Below are 15,190 nucleotides of genomic sequence, written 5' to 3'. Positions count from 1 at the left end.
AAGAAACGGATTATTTAGACTTCCATTGCCTAACCCAGCCTCCCCCTCCAAAAAACAAAAACAAAAACAAAAAACCACTCCCCAAACAAATGGCTAGAATTGAGAGGACAACGAAGAAGAAAAGTGGGGTGGGGGCGGGGGAAGGGGGGAAGAAGGGAAAACAAAAGAACATTAACAAAAAATATACAAATCCAGAAAAGAAAAACTTCCCTGTTGAGTTTAATTTGTTTTCCTGTGAGAACTAGACCCAGGGTACAACGGCCCCTTCCTAGGGGAAATTCCACTGATGATTCCACCAATTAATTCATTGGACAGGTCTGGGCAGGGACCCCCACCCCAGGCTCCGTAATTCTGGCGGGAGGGAAAGGCCCACTGGGAGAAGATGGGTCCTTTTGGTTGGCAGGGAGGGCGTCCCCTCGCCGCTGGGGTGCAACGTCTCTGGGTGGCCCCAGCTCCCGGCCCCGGGGGCTGGCTCTGGCCGGGGCGGCAGGCTCTGCGCTCTTTGGGTCAAGTTCCTGGATCCAGGCTCCGGCGAGAAGCATGGACGCTGTACAAGTCTCGGCTCCCCGCGGAGCGCAGCGCCCCCCCCCCCCCCCCCGGCCGGCCCTCCCGCGTCCCCACCGGGCCCGCACGTGTCCGGCGCCCCCAGGCTACTCGGGCTCGCTGCTGTTGGTGGTCTTCTCCCACTCCAGGCTCTCCTCGCTGCGGGCGGGAGACGGCCGCGCCCGCAGGCCCTGGAACCTGCGGCACTCCGGACAGACGCGGATGTGTGTGCAGCCACGGGCCACCAGGGCGGCCTCCTGGGCCAGTCTCTGCGCCAGCTGGTCGGGCTCCCCGGCCCCGCACAGCTTGCCGTTGCTGAGCGTCGCCGTGCCCCGTGGCCGGCGCTCCTCGGGAATGGGGGGCCGGGGCGGAGGCACCCCGGCGCGCCGCCGGCGGGGGTGGACACTGTCCTGACACAGGATGATGCTGCGCAGCTCGGTCACCATCTCCTGGCAGACGGACACCTGGGGGGAAGGAGGAGGTCACAGCCCAACAACCTCTCAGAACCACCCCCTGCGGGTCCCTGGCACGTCCCTTGCGTATCTGTTCCAGTGGGGGCTGGGGGGAAGGGTCTCCGAATCGTATCATCGTAGGTATGGAGATATTGGGAGGACCTCTCAATCCATCCTCTCATTCCACCTCCCACTTAGCATTTGAAGGCCCTCCATACCATAGTGTTCAACAGCCCTGCCACCTGGTCATCCGGTCTTTGTCTGGACACCTCCAAAGACCATATCCTCACCATGTTGGGAGAGAGCCCACGTAATGGTGCTTCCTTCTACACACTTCACAATTCGTCTCCCTGAAATTTTCCATCCATCCCAGTTAAAGTTGTAACGTGAAGCCTACTAAATAAATAGGCCCTCTTCTGCAGGTCAGTCTTTCAAGTACTTGAAAAAGCCATGTCTCCATGAACATTCTGTTCTCAGGCTAAAGACTCTCACTCTTTGGGTCAACTGGTTATAGCTCGAGATAATACTATAACAACAAAAGCGACAGCAACCGCCGCCCCTACTGGTCCACAGTCTCCTGAAAAGAAACCCCTGGGTCCAGCCATGTTTCAGAATATTTTCGATTTTAGAGAGGTAATACAACACACGTGAAGTATACTGTGTAATCACACCCAGTGGGGTCTGGGGCAGACCCTATATTCAAGCACATTAAAAGTTGTTAAAAGAGTAAGTCCTGAGAGTTCTCATCCCAAGGAGAAAATTGGTTTTCCTTTTTTCCTTCTTTCCTTTTTCTTTTTCTTGTATCTGTATGAGATGATAGATGCTAGCTGAACCTACCGTGGTGATCATTTCACAACATCGGTAAATCAGACCATTATCTTGTATGCCTTAAACTTACACCGTAATATATGTCGATTATCAATAAAACTGGAAAAGACCACATTAGCATTTCTGTAGCAAAACGTATGGACCTTTACACTGAGTGGGATAAAGACCATAAACATTAACGTTAGCCTCGGACCTGTGCACGTTTTGTCACTAAGTGTACTTTGCAACAAATTTATAAAAAATTTGGAACTTTCCAAGCTTTTTAGGTTTGAAACCTGCTCTTTCATGGTCTTTCTTCCAGTCTTTGAGTTCTATCAGTGGAACAGTTCTACCAGAGCCAAATAGCTAATGGAGCCTTTACTCTTCACTTTAGCTCTTGGAAGTCCTCACTGAATTTTTCAAGGTACATCAAGGTGCTTAAGCTCTTGAGAATAACCAAATGTGCACAGATCCTCTACTTGAAGTGGCTGCAGAGAAGTAGTATCACCTAATGGGATATGGCCCATTTAGACTTACTAAATTGAGACCTGTTACAAATATCAGAGAGTCTGGGCAAGTCCCTTAACATCTCTGTGCTTGCAGTAATAACTGTAACAGCTAAAACAAGAGCACCTGCCTAATCTATTACACGTGACAAGACATCCATTTATTGGCTGTCAACTATGTATCAAGCACTGTGCTTTGCATGGAAATACAGAGATAGTGGACACAGTCCTGACTTTTAGGCAGTGCAATGTTTAGCAAGCAGGCTGATACAAAAATAACTGCAACACAATGTATAGGTGGTTGATGCCCAGGTTGCAATGGTGTTGGAAAAGAGGAGAAATGATCAACTCCTCTTGTCCAGAGAAGAAGCAGGAGAACTGGGGAAGGTTTCATAGGGAAAGGAACACCTGAACTGAGTCATATAGAGTAAGTAAGTAGCACCGCTGTTTTAGGAGTGGACAGGGAGAAAGCCAGTAAAGCTGGAGGGAGAAGTAGGAGGGGAACCAAGAAAGCTTGGTGTCAGGCAAGGAAAGGGAGGAGAGAGCTTCTGGAAGGAACTGTCCACTTCGTGGAGGGCACACTGAGGTCCAATAAAGCCCATTGGGTTCTCTTTGGTTTTGTCCATTGGGAGGGGTTAGACCCCTCAGCAATGACCTTTCAGTGCAGGGGTAGGGAGGAGCCAGACTGCCCTGCATTGAGGACTGGATGGGAGGTCAGGAAATGGAGACAGCCGGATCCCCTTGGTTTGGAGGAGGAGAAGGATAGTGCAAGAGCAATAGGAACACTGCTATTATTTTGTGGCTTTTTGCTAAAGCCCTGTGTGGAGCCCAATGCAGGGTTTGAACTCACGACTCTGAGATCAAGACCTGAGCTGAGATCAAGATTCAGATGCCTAACCTACTGAGCCACCCAGGCGCCCCAATACTACTATTATTTTAAAATAGAGGATAGGGGCGCCTGAGTGGCTCAGTCGTTAAGCGTCTGCCTTCAGCTCAGGTCACGATCCCAGGGTCCTGCGATTGAGTCCCGCATCGGGCTCCCTGCTCCGCGGGGAAGCCTGCTTCTCCCTCTCCCACTCCCCCTGCTTGTGTTCCCTCTCTCGCTGTCTCTCTCTCTGTCAAATAAATAAATAAAATCTTTAAAAAAAATAAAAAATAAAAAATAAATAAAATAAAATAGAGGATAAACTTGAGCATAATTTTAGATTTTGGGGAGAGAGCAGGAAGCAAACATAAAGGGAAAAAAAAAGGAAAATCCTAGAGTAGCCAAGGCAAGTGGGATGAGGGCAGAGACAGAGTGATGCCCAGGGGCACCTGCTGTGGCTGCAGGGGCGGCCTTAGCTGTAGGTAAAGTTTTCACGGGGGTTTTAATTTGGGGCTAGCCACTCCTGATTTTGTGGGGGTGGGTGGGAGGTAAAATGAACCTTTATGCATGAAGGGGCAAAGGAATATGAGGAGTGCATGATGGTTTGGAAGTCCCAGTGGGTATGGGAAAGAGTCTGAGCACGGAAAAGTAAAAAGACCAGAAGGCAGTGGGACGCCTGGGTGGCTCAGTCGGTTAAATGACTGCCTTCGGCTCAGGTCATGATCCTGGAGTCCTGGAGTCCCGGGATCGAGTCCCACATCGGGCTCCCTGCTCGGCAGGGAGTCTGCTTCTCCCTCTGACCCTCCCCCCTCTCCTGCTCTCTCTCTCTCAAATAAATAAATAAAAATATTAAAAAAAAAAAAAGACCAGAAGGCAGTGCTGTATTAAGGCCCCAGATGGAGGGGCGCATGTACACCCCTGTTTCTCCAGCATCAATTAAAGGAGGAGACTTACGACGACCGAGAGTTGAGAGACTGAGAGAGAAGCTAACTGAATAATGCCATCAGCATGTAAGGATTGGTGCCCCTTCTCTGAGGTAGAATGGAGACAGAATGGGATAAAGTCTTCTTCCTTCTATTCAGACTTCTCAGTCTGTGCGGAATTTATATTAACCCAGTTTCTAAGCCACAGGTTCGGGAATTAAATGGATTCAAAATCCCTGAGAAGGATGATGTACTTCTTGGCCTTATGTGAATTGGGATATCTCTAAACGTCTTTACCGGTAAGGCGAAAACATACTGAAGATGGAAGAACCAGTCTTCGCTTTCACTGGAAGCCTGGTACTTTGGCCTGTTTTTCTTTGCCACACTGCATCTTAAATTATAGTTGTACAAGAATTCATTGTGTGTAAAACACCCATCATGTATTTATCGGCTGGGCTGTTGTGGAAAAGAATCCGAAGCTCAGGGGCTAAGCGCACTTTCTGTGGCTGCATAATCAGTAAGTGATGAAGCTTTATCCCAGATCTCTTGCCCGTGGGACTGGGATTCTTTCCGCCGCACTGTCCCGTGGGAGCCCCACCCTCTTATGGGATCTCACAGGTTTTGTCTGAAATGACTTATAGGTGCGTGAGCCCATCTGCCAACACTACAGGTCGTACCCATTTGACAGTTTACCTCCGTAGCTTCCGAGTGTCGGAGAGTCCATAAAAACTCCAACATAGCCATAAAAATGGCCACGATTAAGCCACAAATAAGAACCACAAAGATTCCACCAATATTCTCCATCCCCAGTCCTGTAAGAAAGTGAGAACAAACACAAAGTAGCGTAAGAGGGCTACAAGACATAATCATTCTACCAAAATGCTGAAAGTCATTTAACCAACCAGAACTTGAGTCTTGTAGATGATTTACACACATCTTCCTCGCAGGAGATATAATTATTCTTTTGAAAAAAAAAAAAAAGTGTGGCAGAGCTGGAGTAGAAAAGGGGAAGTAGGATCCAGTTGCAAAAGGAGAAGACGAGTGAGAAGCCTCCAAAAGGCCCTCTGGGGGTGGGAGGTGAGAGTCATTTTAAGAAAAAGGTCAGGGGTACCTGGGTGGCACAGTCAGTTAAGCGTCCGACTCTTGCTTTTGGCTCAGGTTGTGATCTCAGGGTAGTGAGATCGAGCCCAGCGTCAGGTTCTGCACTCAGCACAGAGTCTGCTGGGGATTCTTTCCCTCTCGCCCTCTGCCCCTCCCCTGCTCACTCTCTTTCTCTCTCTCTCCCAAATAAATAATTTTTTTTTTTTTAAGAAAAGGTCAGTGAAAATTTGACTTAGCCTCCAGAGACATGATAATACCAAAATACCTATAAATTCTAGATGTTTCATAAAAAATTTAGTCAATCTTTACAATACTGGGTTTCCTGGATATAAGGCAGTTGTTTCAACCAAGCTATGGATAGAAAAAATTCCATTTATGTATCTGTGTCAATAGGTTACTCAAATACTTATTGAGACAGAACTTTTTTTATCCCTCCGGACCAGTGGTTGCCATCAGAACTATGTGGGAAGCTTGTTCAAAATACAGATTCCTTGTCCTTATACCAGACCTCTTGAATCCCTATCTCTGGAGGTGGGGCCTAGGAATCTGCGTTTGAAAATACATTTCACAGGTGATTCTTTTCCAGCCAGACCTAAAATTCATTTGCAGATTAGTATTTTTAGAAGCAATATACATCATGAAGTTCCTTGACGTCCGGCAGTTTCCAGTTGTATCCTCACCACTGAGCATGATACCTGGCAGATAGCATACACTCAGTAAATATTTGTAGGGTTTTATGGTTGTTTCATTTCCACAGTGTCAAACATTGAGTTTACTATGTCACTGGATGCTTTATTTGGTATCAGAGAAACCCAAACTTTAGGGGAGTGTCATAAGCCCATGAGACCCTGATTCAAGAGGGACCACAATCGTAAGTCAAAAAGCATCTTTTATCCAGGAAAGTGCCAGGAGGGTAGCTTACGCCCTGTGCTATTCCAGAATGCTCACACGTTTGAGGGTCTGTGTAATCAGTAGTAGGACATGGAGCTATGTCAGCATTAGGGAAAGCCAACCTCACACACCACTACAAGATGAGCTCAGTTCAGGAGCAGAAATCTGACCCGATTTCTGCATCTTGGAGAGCTGGAAAAAGAGCCCTACGTAGCCATTTCAAGATGCCTCAGGTTTCCTCTCACACAGGCTCGGGTGATGTCTGTTTCTTTTTTGTTTTGTTTTGACAAGAGCCCTGCCCGGCGCAGGGGCGGCCTGCACGAATCATCCGCTACCAAGGCTCCCTTCGTGAATGCAGCAAAGGGGCTCTGTTTCCTGTGCCCTGCAGGTCCCCACGGTTGACTTCTGAGAGCTGTGCAGATCTGGATCCTCTCTATTGAATAGCCCCAAACAGGGGGATATTTAAAAACTCAATTCTAAGGGAAGGCATATAGGGTTTGGAGTAGAATTTCTACTCTCCGGGGCGTGGGGTGGGAGGAAGGTGCTTGGGATTCATTTAAACACCTGCCCCTCCAACCTGGGATCATTTGGGCAGAAAGATTTTGACCATGGGAAACTTCGGGAACCACGTGAATGGGGCAGCCACAAAGGACACTTGAGAAAGAAGAGCGCACAGAGGCTGGGGTATTCTGGGACCCGCTCCAGCAACAGATGCATGGGCATTGTGATGTGCATCTGAGTATCATGGATGAACTAGATACTCCAGCTGTGGAGAAGGCTGGATGGAAGGCCTCAGCGAAGGGGAAGTGACCACAGTGATACCAAGGATGCCTACCTGTTCAGGGAAACGGAGTCCCCAAGTGACTGTGAAGGTACTCTAAGACTCTGATCACTTTGGGATGGTTCCGCCTGATACAGAAAAAAAAGACTAGGATCCCCCTGAAAGGCCTCAACCTCTCCTCCTGTTTCTACAGAGGGGAACACCCCCCCAGTGGGGCCAATTCTGCCATTTGGGCTCTAGCTGCTTCCCCTGCCTGTCTCAGCACCACCCCGACCCTCCCGACTCTCTTCTTCCTCCTGACTCCCTCTCAGCATATACACATACTCACATGCCTCCCTTCTCAGAGAGAAAATAAGAAACCCTCCTTCCCCTTCCAACTCTGTCGAGTGAACACCTCTTCTCTCTCCTTCCTTCCCTGTCCAAGCTTTTTGAAACAGTTGTCTATATCAGAACTATTTAAAGACATTTTAAAGCCCTTAAAAAGCGTACATTTGGAGGCCCCATCTCACATAAAAGCAAGTAGAAGAAAATGCACCCACATCTTATGTTAAACGAATTTTTAAAATTTTGCTTGTGAGATGACTGAGTAGCAAGCCACAGTTAATTTATAATTCGCTATGATTTCTCAGCAATCATTGTGCATACCAGGGGATGTTTGCAAAATGAGAAAAATTTAACCAAAAAAATTGTTTCTAAATGTAATGAAGCTTTTATGAATATTAAATTTAAAAATTAATGAAGTCGAAACAATGTTACATTTTGGAGATATTTAATTAAACATGTCTTAATTTAATTTTGCAGGTTCTTTTTTGCATCTTGAAGCTAATAAATTTTCTCAGGCCTCAAACATAATTTGGGATGCTTGGAAAAGCTTTTAGGCCCAAGGTAGCTGAAGAAGAAAGTGGTTCTATCTGAACTGACTTTTGTTTTTCCTATTCACTCATCACCGCATGCAATTCTGTCTTGCACCACTAAAACCACCCACACGAAGGTCACCAATGAACATTACGTTTCTAACCTATTGGAAATTTTCTAGTCCTGATCTTAAGTGACCTCTTGTAGCACTTGGCATTGCCAACCACACCCCCTTCTTGGATTTTTATAAAGACATTGCTCTCTTGCAACCTTCTCAACGCCTTTGACTGCTCTAAGGCACATTGTCTCCTCACTGCCCTGCATTTGGTCTCCTGCTTCTCCCTCCTGCACTGGCTGGTACCAAGTCCTGCTGATTTTGCCTCCTACATACTTTTCAATTTCTCACCCTTCTCTCTATCCCTGCTACCACTTCCCTCATTCACATTCAGGCTCCCACCGTCTCTTGGTTGGACTATTCAGCAGCCTCAGAAATGATTTCCTGCTTGCAGCCGTATAGCTCAACTCTACCATCCACTAAGTTTGCCTGAGTGATCTCCCCAAAATGCAAACTCTAACTGCGACACATCTCTAGTAACTCTTCGCAGTTCCCGGCACACAGCACTGTTGCCCCTATCTTTTTTCTGTACCTTTACTCCTGTGAGCACCTCCGCCTGGTGCCTACCCCAAACCCCCAGACACACACTGGGCTAACCTTAACCTTTCCTTTAAGGCTTCACTGAATCGTCACTTCCTCCAGGCTGCCTTCTCTGATCTTACCTAGCTCTGTTAGATATACCGCTTTGGTATTTCACTGATAATGCACTGTGAATCCATCTAACATTGTATCAGATAATACCTTAGTTTGATCTGCTATCTCTGGATTTGCCACTAGACTATGAGTTCCTTGAGGGAAATATGCAGGTCTCATTCAACTCTGTAACCCCACAATCATGGTGCCTGGCCCATAATCGGAGCCCAATAAATGTTTGTGGAAAGAATGAACAGAAACTAAGAGGATAAAGATGTCTCCTATGTAGAAGCCTGTATTATCAAAAGCTTTGGATCCATACTGTGAAATGTATCCACTCCTAATTAAATTTTGTTTGAAATAATAGTAAAGTGCGACAGCCCTTGTCGGGTGCTCGGAGCCTGGTCACAGAGGCAGATGGCCCAGACTGTGCAGAGTGGCTGGCCAAGGGTGGACTGAACACTGACATGGGCTAATCCACAACGTGGACCCACGGTACCGGGTCCCCAGCGGGTGCAAGGTTATACACAGACAGGTGATCGGGGCCAGGATAAGTTTGATGAGATCAGGGAAAGCTTCTCGGAGGAGCTGAGGTTTTAACAGGATGCGAGTAGAAAGCATGCGTCACTGAAACACCCCCAGGTCTTGCTTTCCCAGCTTCTCATGTTTCAGGGCCAGCATGTTAATCACGCTGTTAGCTCCAGCATGCTGATTCCTGGCTGGGCGGCCTCCCCTCCCAGGAGCGAGGCTTGTGTGCCACCCATGCCTTTAGGAACTTACTGGAAAGTGGAGGCAAGAATAGATTGCTGGCAGAGTCAGAGTTGAGAAGCAGATGGAGTGGGAGCAGGCAGCGAGCGCTAGGAGAGCACAGCGGTTCTACTTAACACTGCCATCAGTCACTCTCCTAAAGTCAAATGCCTTCCGCAGCGCACAGCCTCTCCTCGGGCACGGACACCCTCCAGTCTGACCCCAGGCCCTCGATGCGCTCACAGCCGCCCCGGCCCCTGCAAGGAGGGGGCTGGCTAATCACCGCCCCCATCCCTTCTTCAGCTGGACCCCACAGAAGCCACCTAGACAGATGGCTCTCAGACTGAGAGTCTCTCTTGACACTTGAGGCTCAGAACCTCAGCTATGTCCCAGCAATAGGACCGTATCAGCTGAAACGGAACGAAACTCCCCCTGCAAACTCTTGGCTGATTGAACACTAACTCTGGTGTCGCTCCTAGCTTGTCCACAAATACAAATTATGGTTGACAAACTAACAACTTTCCTTGTCTCTAAAACTACAGAGGGGGTGGGCGCCTGGGTGGCTCAGTTGGTTAAGCGACTGCCTTCGGCTCAGGTCATGATCCTGGAGTCCCGGGATCGAGTCCCGCATCGGGCTCCCTGCTCGGCAGGGAGCCTGCTTCTCCCTCTGCCCCTCCCCCCTCTCATGTGCTCTCTCTCATTCTCTCTCTCTGAAATAAATAAATAAAATCTTTAAAACTACAGAGGGGAATGGCAACCTGCAAGGGAGTACCTCTGAACAGATCTGAATCTCCACGCACCTGCTCTGCCTTCAGTTCTGACCTGAGAGTAATCATTTTTGGATTCACGAGCCTTGATACCCTTGCATATCTCCCGGTAGCGCTGTGGAAATTTGCAACTGAGATGCGGGGATGCTCCTTTTGAACAAGGAAAGGGTAGGTCTAGCCTGGGAGGCAGAGAGGCCGAGGCCAAAGAGCCAGGGAGGTGGGTACAGAGAGAAAAGAGACTGGCGCCACGATCCCAGCAAGGGAGAGCGTATTTGTTTTTGGACGTTGGTCAACAAATCTTTCTTGAGAAGCTTCCGTGAGCTGAGCTGAGCACTACGCTGTGTGCTGAAGCTCTGTGCGGCGTTCTACACTGAAAACACTTGACAAGCCCATGAATTCTTTGACCAAAATGACTTTCGAGCACTATTTCAGAGTCACATTCACCTACCTCCATGCAAATATATTTAAATGGTCTCATCTCCCTGGACTTATTTACTGTAAATGGCAACTTCACGAGACCATGTGTGAGCTGACCTGTATGACCTTCCCAGAAAATACGAAGTGACTCGTCAGGTTTGCACGGCCGAGGACGGAAAGAGCAAGTGCGCCATTTACTCCTCCTATGACATTCATTGACTAGATCCAGCAGAGTCTAGTCACTTTCATTCCCACTGTGCCAGACAGCAAACTCCTGCTCTCTAAGGATTTTGTGAGTCAATACCACTGGCCTCTTTTCCATCCTTGAAAGGGGACCCTGATTTTCACAGCCTGGTGGTGTATTTATGCTCCTTTGAAGCCCAATTGTGAGCTTGTGTTTTTCAAGATAAAGGTATTTGATTTCCTTGGAATTTACCAACTATCTTTTCGTCCCACAACTGTTCTGCAAAGCCTTCAGTAACCCAATCCCCTTGAATCAGGGTGCCGGCATTTGTGAGCAGCTAACGGAGATTTCTTTTTATAGGGGCTGAGTGAGAGAATAAACAAAATAAGTGTTTTTGAAAAGAAAGGGCAGAGGGAAATGAAAGAGCTCGGAATCAAGCCTTCCATACGCTCTACCATTTCATTTTTCAGTTGCGGACTAAGGTAGATGGTCACTGAGCTCCAGGCAGGGAAAGAAATCTGGGAGGTACGGTGAAGGGGTAATGTTGTGGTTCGCACTAGAGCCAAGGGAGGCCTGGCAAAAAGACTAGGCTTGGTGGCATCATCCCAATGTTAGGGTTCTTCTCTGGAACTTGGCAGTGATGTTTGAGCTATAATATTGGATTAGACATAGGATAGCACCAGATCCTTTTCTTTGAAATTTCTTGCATTTCAATGGAGAAGGATTGTGTTAGCTCCTGCACACTGACTAGTACACGCTGCAGATCTTCCTCGACTTATGATTGGGTTATGTCCCAATAAACCCACTGTTAGTTGAAAATATCATTAAGTGGAAAGTGCATTTAATACACCTAACCTACTGAACATGATGGCTTAGCCTCGCCCACCTGAGACGTGCTCAGGACACTGACAGTAGTCTAGGGTTGGGCAAAATCGTCTCACACAAAGCCTCGTTTGTAACAAAGTGTTGAACATCTCCTGTAACTGGTTGAACACTGTCCTGAAAGTGAACACTGGAATGGCTATATGGGTACAGAAGGGCTGTCAGTATATCGGTTCTTGACCCTGGTGACCTCGGGGTGACTGGGAGCTCTGCTGTTGCCCAGCATCACAGGGGAGGATCATCCCGCACATCGCTCGCCTGGGAAAAGATCCAAACCCCAAGTTCCAAGTACGCTGTATACAAAACGCGTCCTGCTTGCGCAACACCATAAAATTGAAAAACTCTAAGTCAAACCGTCGTAAGTCAGGGACCAGCTGTACTTGAAAGCCAAGTGCCTACAGCCACGGTCAGTTTCAGAAGCCTCTGACAACAGGGCCTTCCTCGCAGTTCCCTTTACCTCCATCCCTGGAGGGGATCCCGCCTCCATCCCTCTCTGCCTGCTCCATAGTCTCCCCCGTCCTTTAGGCTCATGAGAAAGCCAAAGGACTCACATCACGAAAAGAAGGATCACCCAGGAGCCGCTGGGAAAGCAAATTAATACGATTGCCCTTTGTTCGGTTTGAGAAGCAAGGAAAAAAAAAGTTCCTGTGGCGGCTTTCCTGGCAACCATTTAAAGACTTAAAGGAAGAGATCTTTTGGGTCATGCTGGTCCTGTTCTTCTGCCCCAGGAGGGGCTCCCTGGAGCAGGAAGTTATATTCCGTGAAGTCTGATGGCTAATTTGCCAGAGAGAGGCCAAGCACTGGTGCCTTTCGCTCCAGGCTAGTGCTTCTTGCTTGGCTTGGAGGAGGTCACGCAGACTTTCGCTTGGCTAGGAAGTCCTTTTGCCTCTCTGAGTCATGTTTGTTTGGGTTTCGGTCATGCAGAAATGGGGCCACTGGCTTAAACTGGCACTAGCTGCTGAAGCCCTGGCTCTTATGATGATTTGCACAGCATCTCCCAGACAGGGCCCTTTGGATGTTTTAACACAGCTCACCCTTTCCTTCCAAAGGACAGTGGCACAGAGTTGACACGGGCCAGGTGACAGAACCCTAGCATCTCCTGAAGCATTTGGGACCTGGGCAGGGTGACCTCGCTCTTTATTTTCCCCTTTTCATCTGCTCCGTTCTCTTCTCTGTGGTAGGAAACATTTGGTCCCCAAGTGCAGAGTGGAGCCTCCTGTACGACCTCCCCATCTTCCCTGGGAACCCGATCTCCCTGTATGCCTCCTTCCTCCATCCCTCCTGGGCTGTGCCGTCAGATCAGTCTTCCTCAGCCTCTGTGGACTGGGGAAGGGTTTCCAAAGCCAATCACTTGGCAAAAATTCTAACTTAAGTTTTCTATAAATCACCCATTTCCACCCGATTGCCAAAAACATAGCGACTTCTCAGTCATTTGGGGTTTAAATTCAGCTAAATGCAGTGTTTTCTCTGTTCCTGCTTCACCCCTGGATGTATTTCAGGTCTGAGGATAGGAAGGAGATTATGTGTCATGGGGGTGGGTCAGGTATCTGGTCTTAATGCGGGATTCCACTTAGATTTCCACTATTTGTGGGGCCTAGGAAAATGCAGGCCTGTCACTGGGGCCTCCCTGCCCTGGGTCCCCATGTCCCATCTCTCATGCCCCCTCTTCACTGTAGCATGACACATTTTTCTGGGGCTTCCCAAACTCCAGAAGCAAGTAAAAATCTCTTTACCTCTTAGAATCCCCAACTAATCTAGGAGTTCTATCTGCTACTGTCTTGTGTCCCAGCAGGGCACAAAGCTCCTTCTCAGGGACCCTCCACATTTTTATATACCCTTTTCCTGCTCAGAAGCTCCCTGTCCTGGCCAGGGTGTTATTTATTTATTTATTTTTTAAATCTGGTTTGCAGACTAGGTGGCCTGGGTCTTCTCTTATTTTTCTACTCTCTAAATTCTAGTGCCAGCTTCATGCCAAGCTTCCTTTAAGTATTAACCTTCTGTATTGCAAAATACTCTTCTGGCAAATCAAAACCTTGGCTTCTAACAACACTGTCTCTGTGAGTTATAAGAACTGTTGGAACTTAAAGTCAGTAATTTGATTCTGTGTTCCTCCCGAGGCAAGGACTGTCCCCTGACACCATGAATGCCAGTGACAGCTCAGAATTCCATCCCAGCACCTGCTTTCATCATGCCCCGTCTTAGCCCAGCACCTCTGAAGTCTGGAGCCAACACTCTCCAACTCAGTCCAGGGTGCCGAGACATAGACAATGCTCTGGGATATTTATGGAGCATCTCCCTGGGACACTAATTTTACTTAGAGTTGAGGTGGAAAAAGCATTTTTACATTAAATAAACATGCCTAGTTATGTCATAAGTTGCAAAATTCATGTGTTTTTAGGATGAAACAGAAGACCAAGGACATTCCAAGCACGGTGGGCTGTTTTAGACGATGTTCCCCGGCCCCGAAGAGTATAGGCTTAGTGTCTGCTGCTATTAATTCCTTCCACAGAAAAGCTTAGAATAGGCCGGTTTGCAGTCCAAATGCCTCCTCCTAGTTTTCAAGGCTCTCAACTCCAACCTCGTCCTACTTATTCAAACCAATTTCTGAATGCAACAGCTTTGCTCTACAACATTCCTAAAGCAGGGACTCCTGATAGATGCTTCAAGGTTCAGGCCAAATGTCCCTAAAGTCTTCCCTGACCACTGCTCAGAATTAATCCCTTCCTCCCCTGGGCTTCATAAACACTTTCTTTATGGTTCTCGTAAAGCATTCCTACAGTGCAAGCAGTATTAGTGATGATTTGTGCCTCTCTCTAGGTTCTAAGCGTCTTGAGGATGGGGCCATGTCCTGGTCCTTTTTGTAATCTCAGAGCCTAGCACAGGGCCTGACAGGCACTGGTTTACAATGTATGTTGGATGCAATGGGGCTATGTGAACACTTTCTATGCCACCAGCTGGGGTGTCAGGGTTCCTGTTTGGGAGGCAACAGACATAGGAAGTGGGACCAGTCTGGAGGTTCTTGAGATGATTGCCCACTCCATTCTTTCTTTCTTTCTTTTCTTTCTTTCTTTCTTTCTTTCTTCCTTCCTTCCTTCCTTCTTTCCTTCCTTCCTTCCTTCCTTCCTTCCTTCCTTCCTTCCTTCCTTCCTTCCTTTCTTTCTTTCTTTCTTTTCTTTCTTCCTTTCTTCCTTCCTTCCTTCCTTCCTTCCTTCCTCCTTCCTTCCTTCCTTCCTTCCTTCTTTCTTTCTTTCCTCTTTCTTTCTTCTTTCTTTCTTTCTTTCTTCCTTCCTTCCTTCTTTCCTTCTTTCTTTCTTTTCTCTTTCTTTCTTTCTTTCTTTTCTCTTTCTTTCTTTCTTTCTTTCCTCTTTCTTTCTTTCTTTCTTTTCTCTTTCTTTCTTTTTTCTTTCTTTTTTTTTTTTTTTTAAAGATTTTATTTATTTATTTGAGAGAGAGAGCACATGAGAGGGGGTAGGGTCAGAGGGAGAAGCAGACTCCCTGCCGAGCAGGGAGCCCGATGCGGGACCCGATCCCGGGACTCCAGGATCATGACCTGAGCCGAAGGCAGTCGCTTAACCGACTGAGCCACCCAGGCGCCCTCTTTTTTCTTTCTTTCTTTCTTTCTTTCTTTCTTTCTTTCTTTCTTTCTTTCTTTCTTTCTTTCTTTCTTTCTTTTCTCTTTCTTTCTTTCTTTCTTTCTTTCTTTCTTTCTTTCTTTCTTTCT

General features: G+C 47.5%; 1 protein-coding gene across 1 annotated transcript in view; it reads right to left on the bottom strand.

Annotated features, from left to right (window-relative positions):
* Positions 1 to 650: 650 nt before the first annotated feature.
* GRIK4 (glutamate ionotropic receptor kainate type subunit 4) overlaps positions 651 to 15,190 on the bottom strand; it is a 427,067-nt gene continuing 412,527 nt past the window's right edge. Inside the window, exons 20-21 of the mRNA XM_035009151.1 lie at positions 4,790 to 4,908; positions 651 to 1,007 (exon numbers count right to left, since the gene is read on the bottom strand). Coding sequence (XP_034865042.1) covers positions 651 to 1,007; positions 4,790 to 4,908 — 476 coding nt within the window. The remainder of the gene's footprint in view (positions 1,008 to 4,789; positions 4,909 to 15,190) is intronic.

This window comes from Mirounga leonina, unplaced genomic scaffold (assembly GCF_011800145.1).
Source record: "Mirounga leonina isolate KUSES-001 unplaced genomic scaffold, KU_Mleo_1.0 Mir_153, whole genome shotgun sequence".
In the NCBI taxonomy this organism is placed as follows: domain Eukaryota; kingdom Metazoa; phylum Chordata; class Mammalia; order Carnivora; family Phocidae; genus Mirounga; species Mirounga leonina.
Note: the sequence above shows the minus strand (reverse complement) of the source record. Positions and strands in the feature narration are given on the sequence as shown.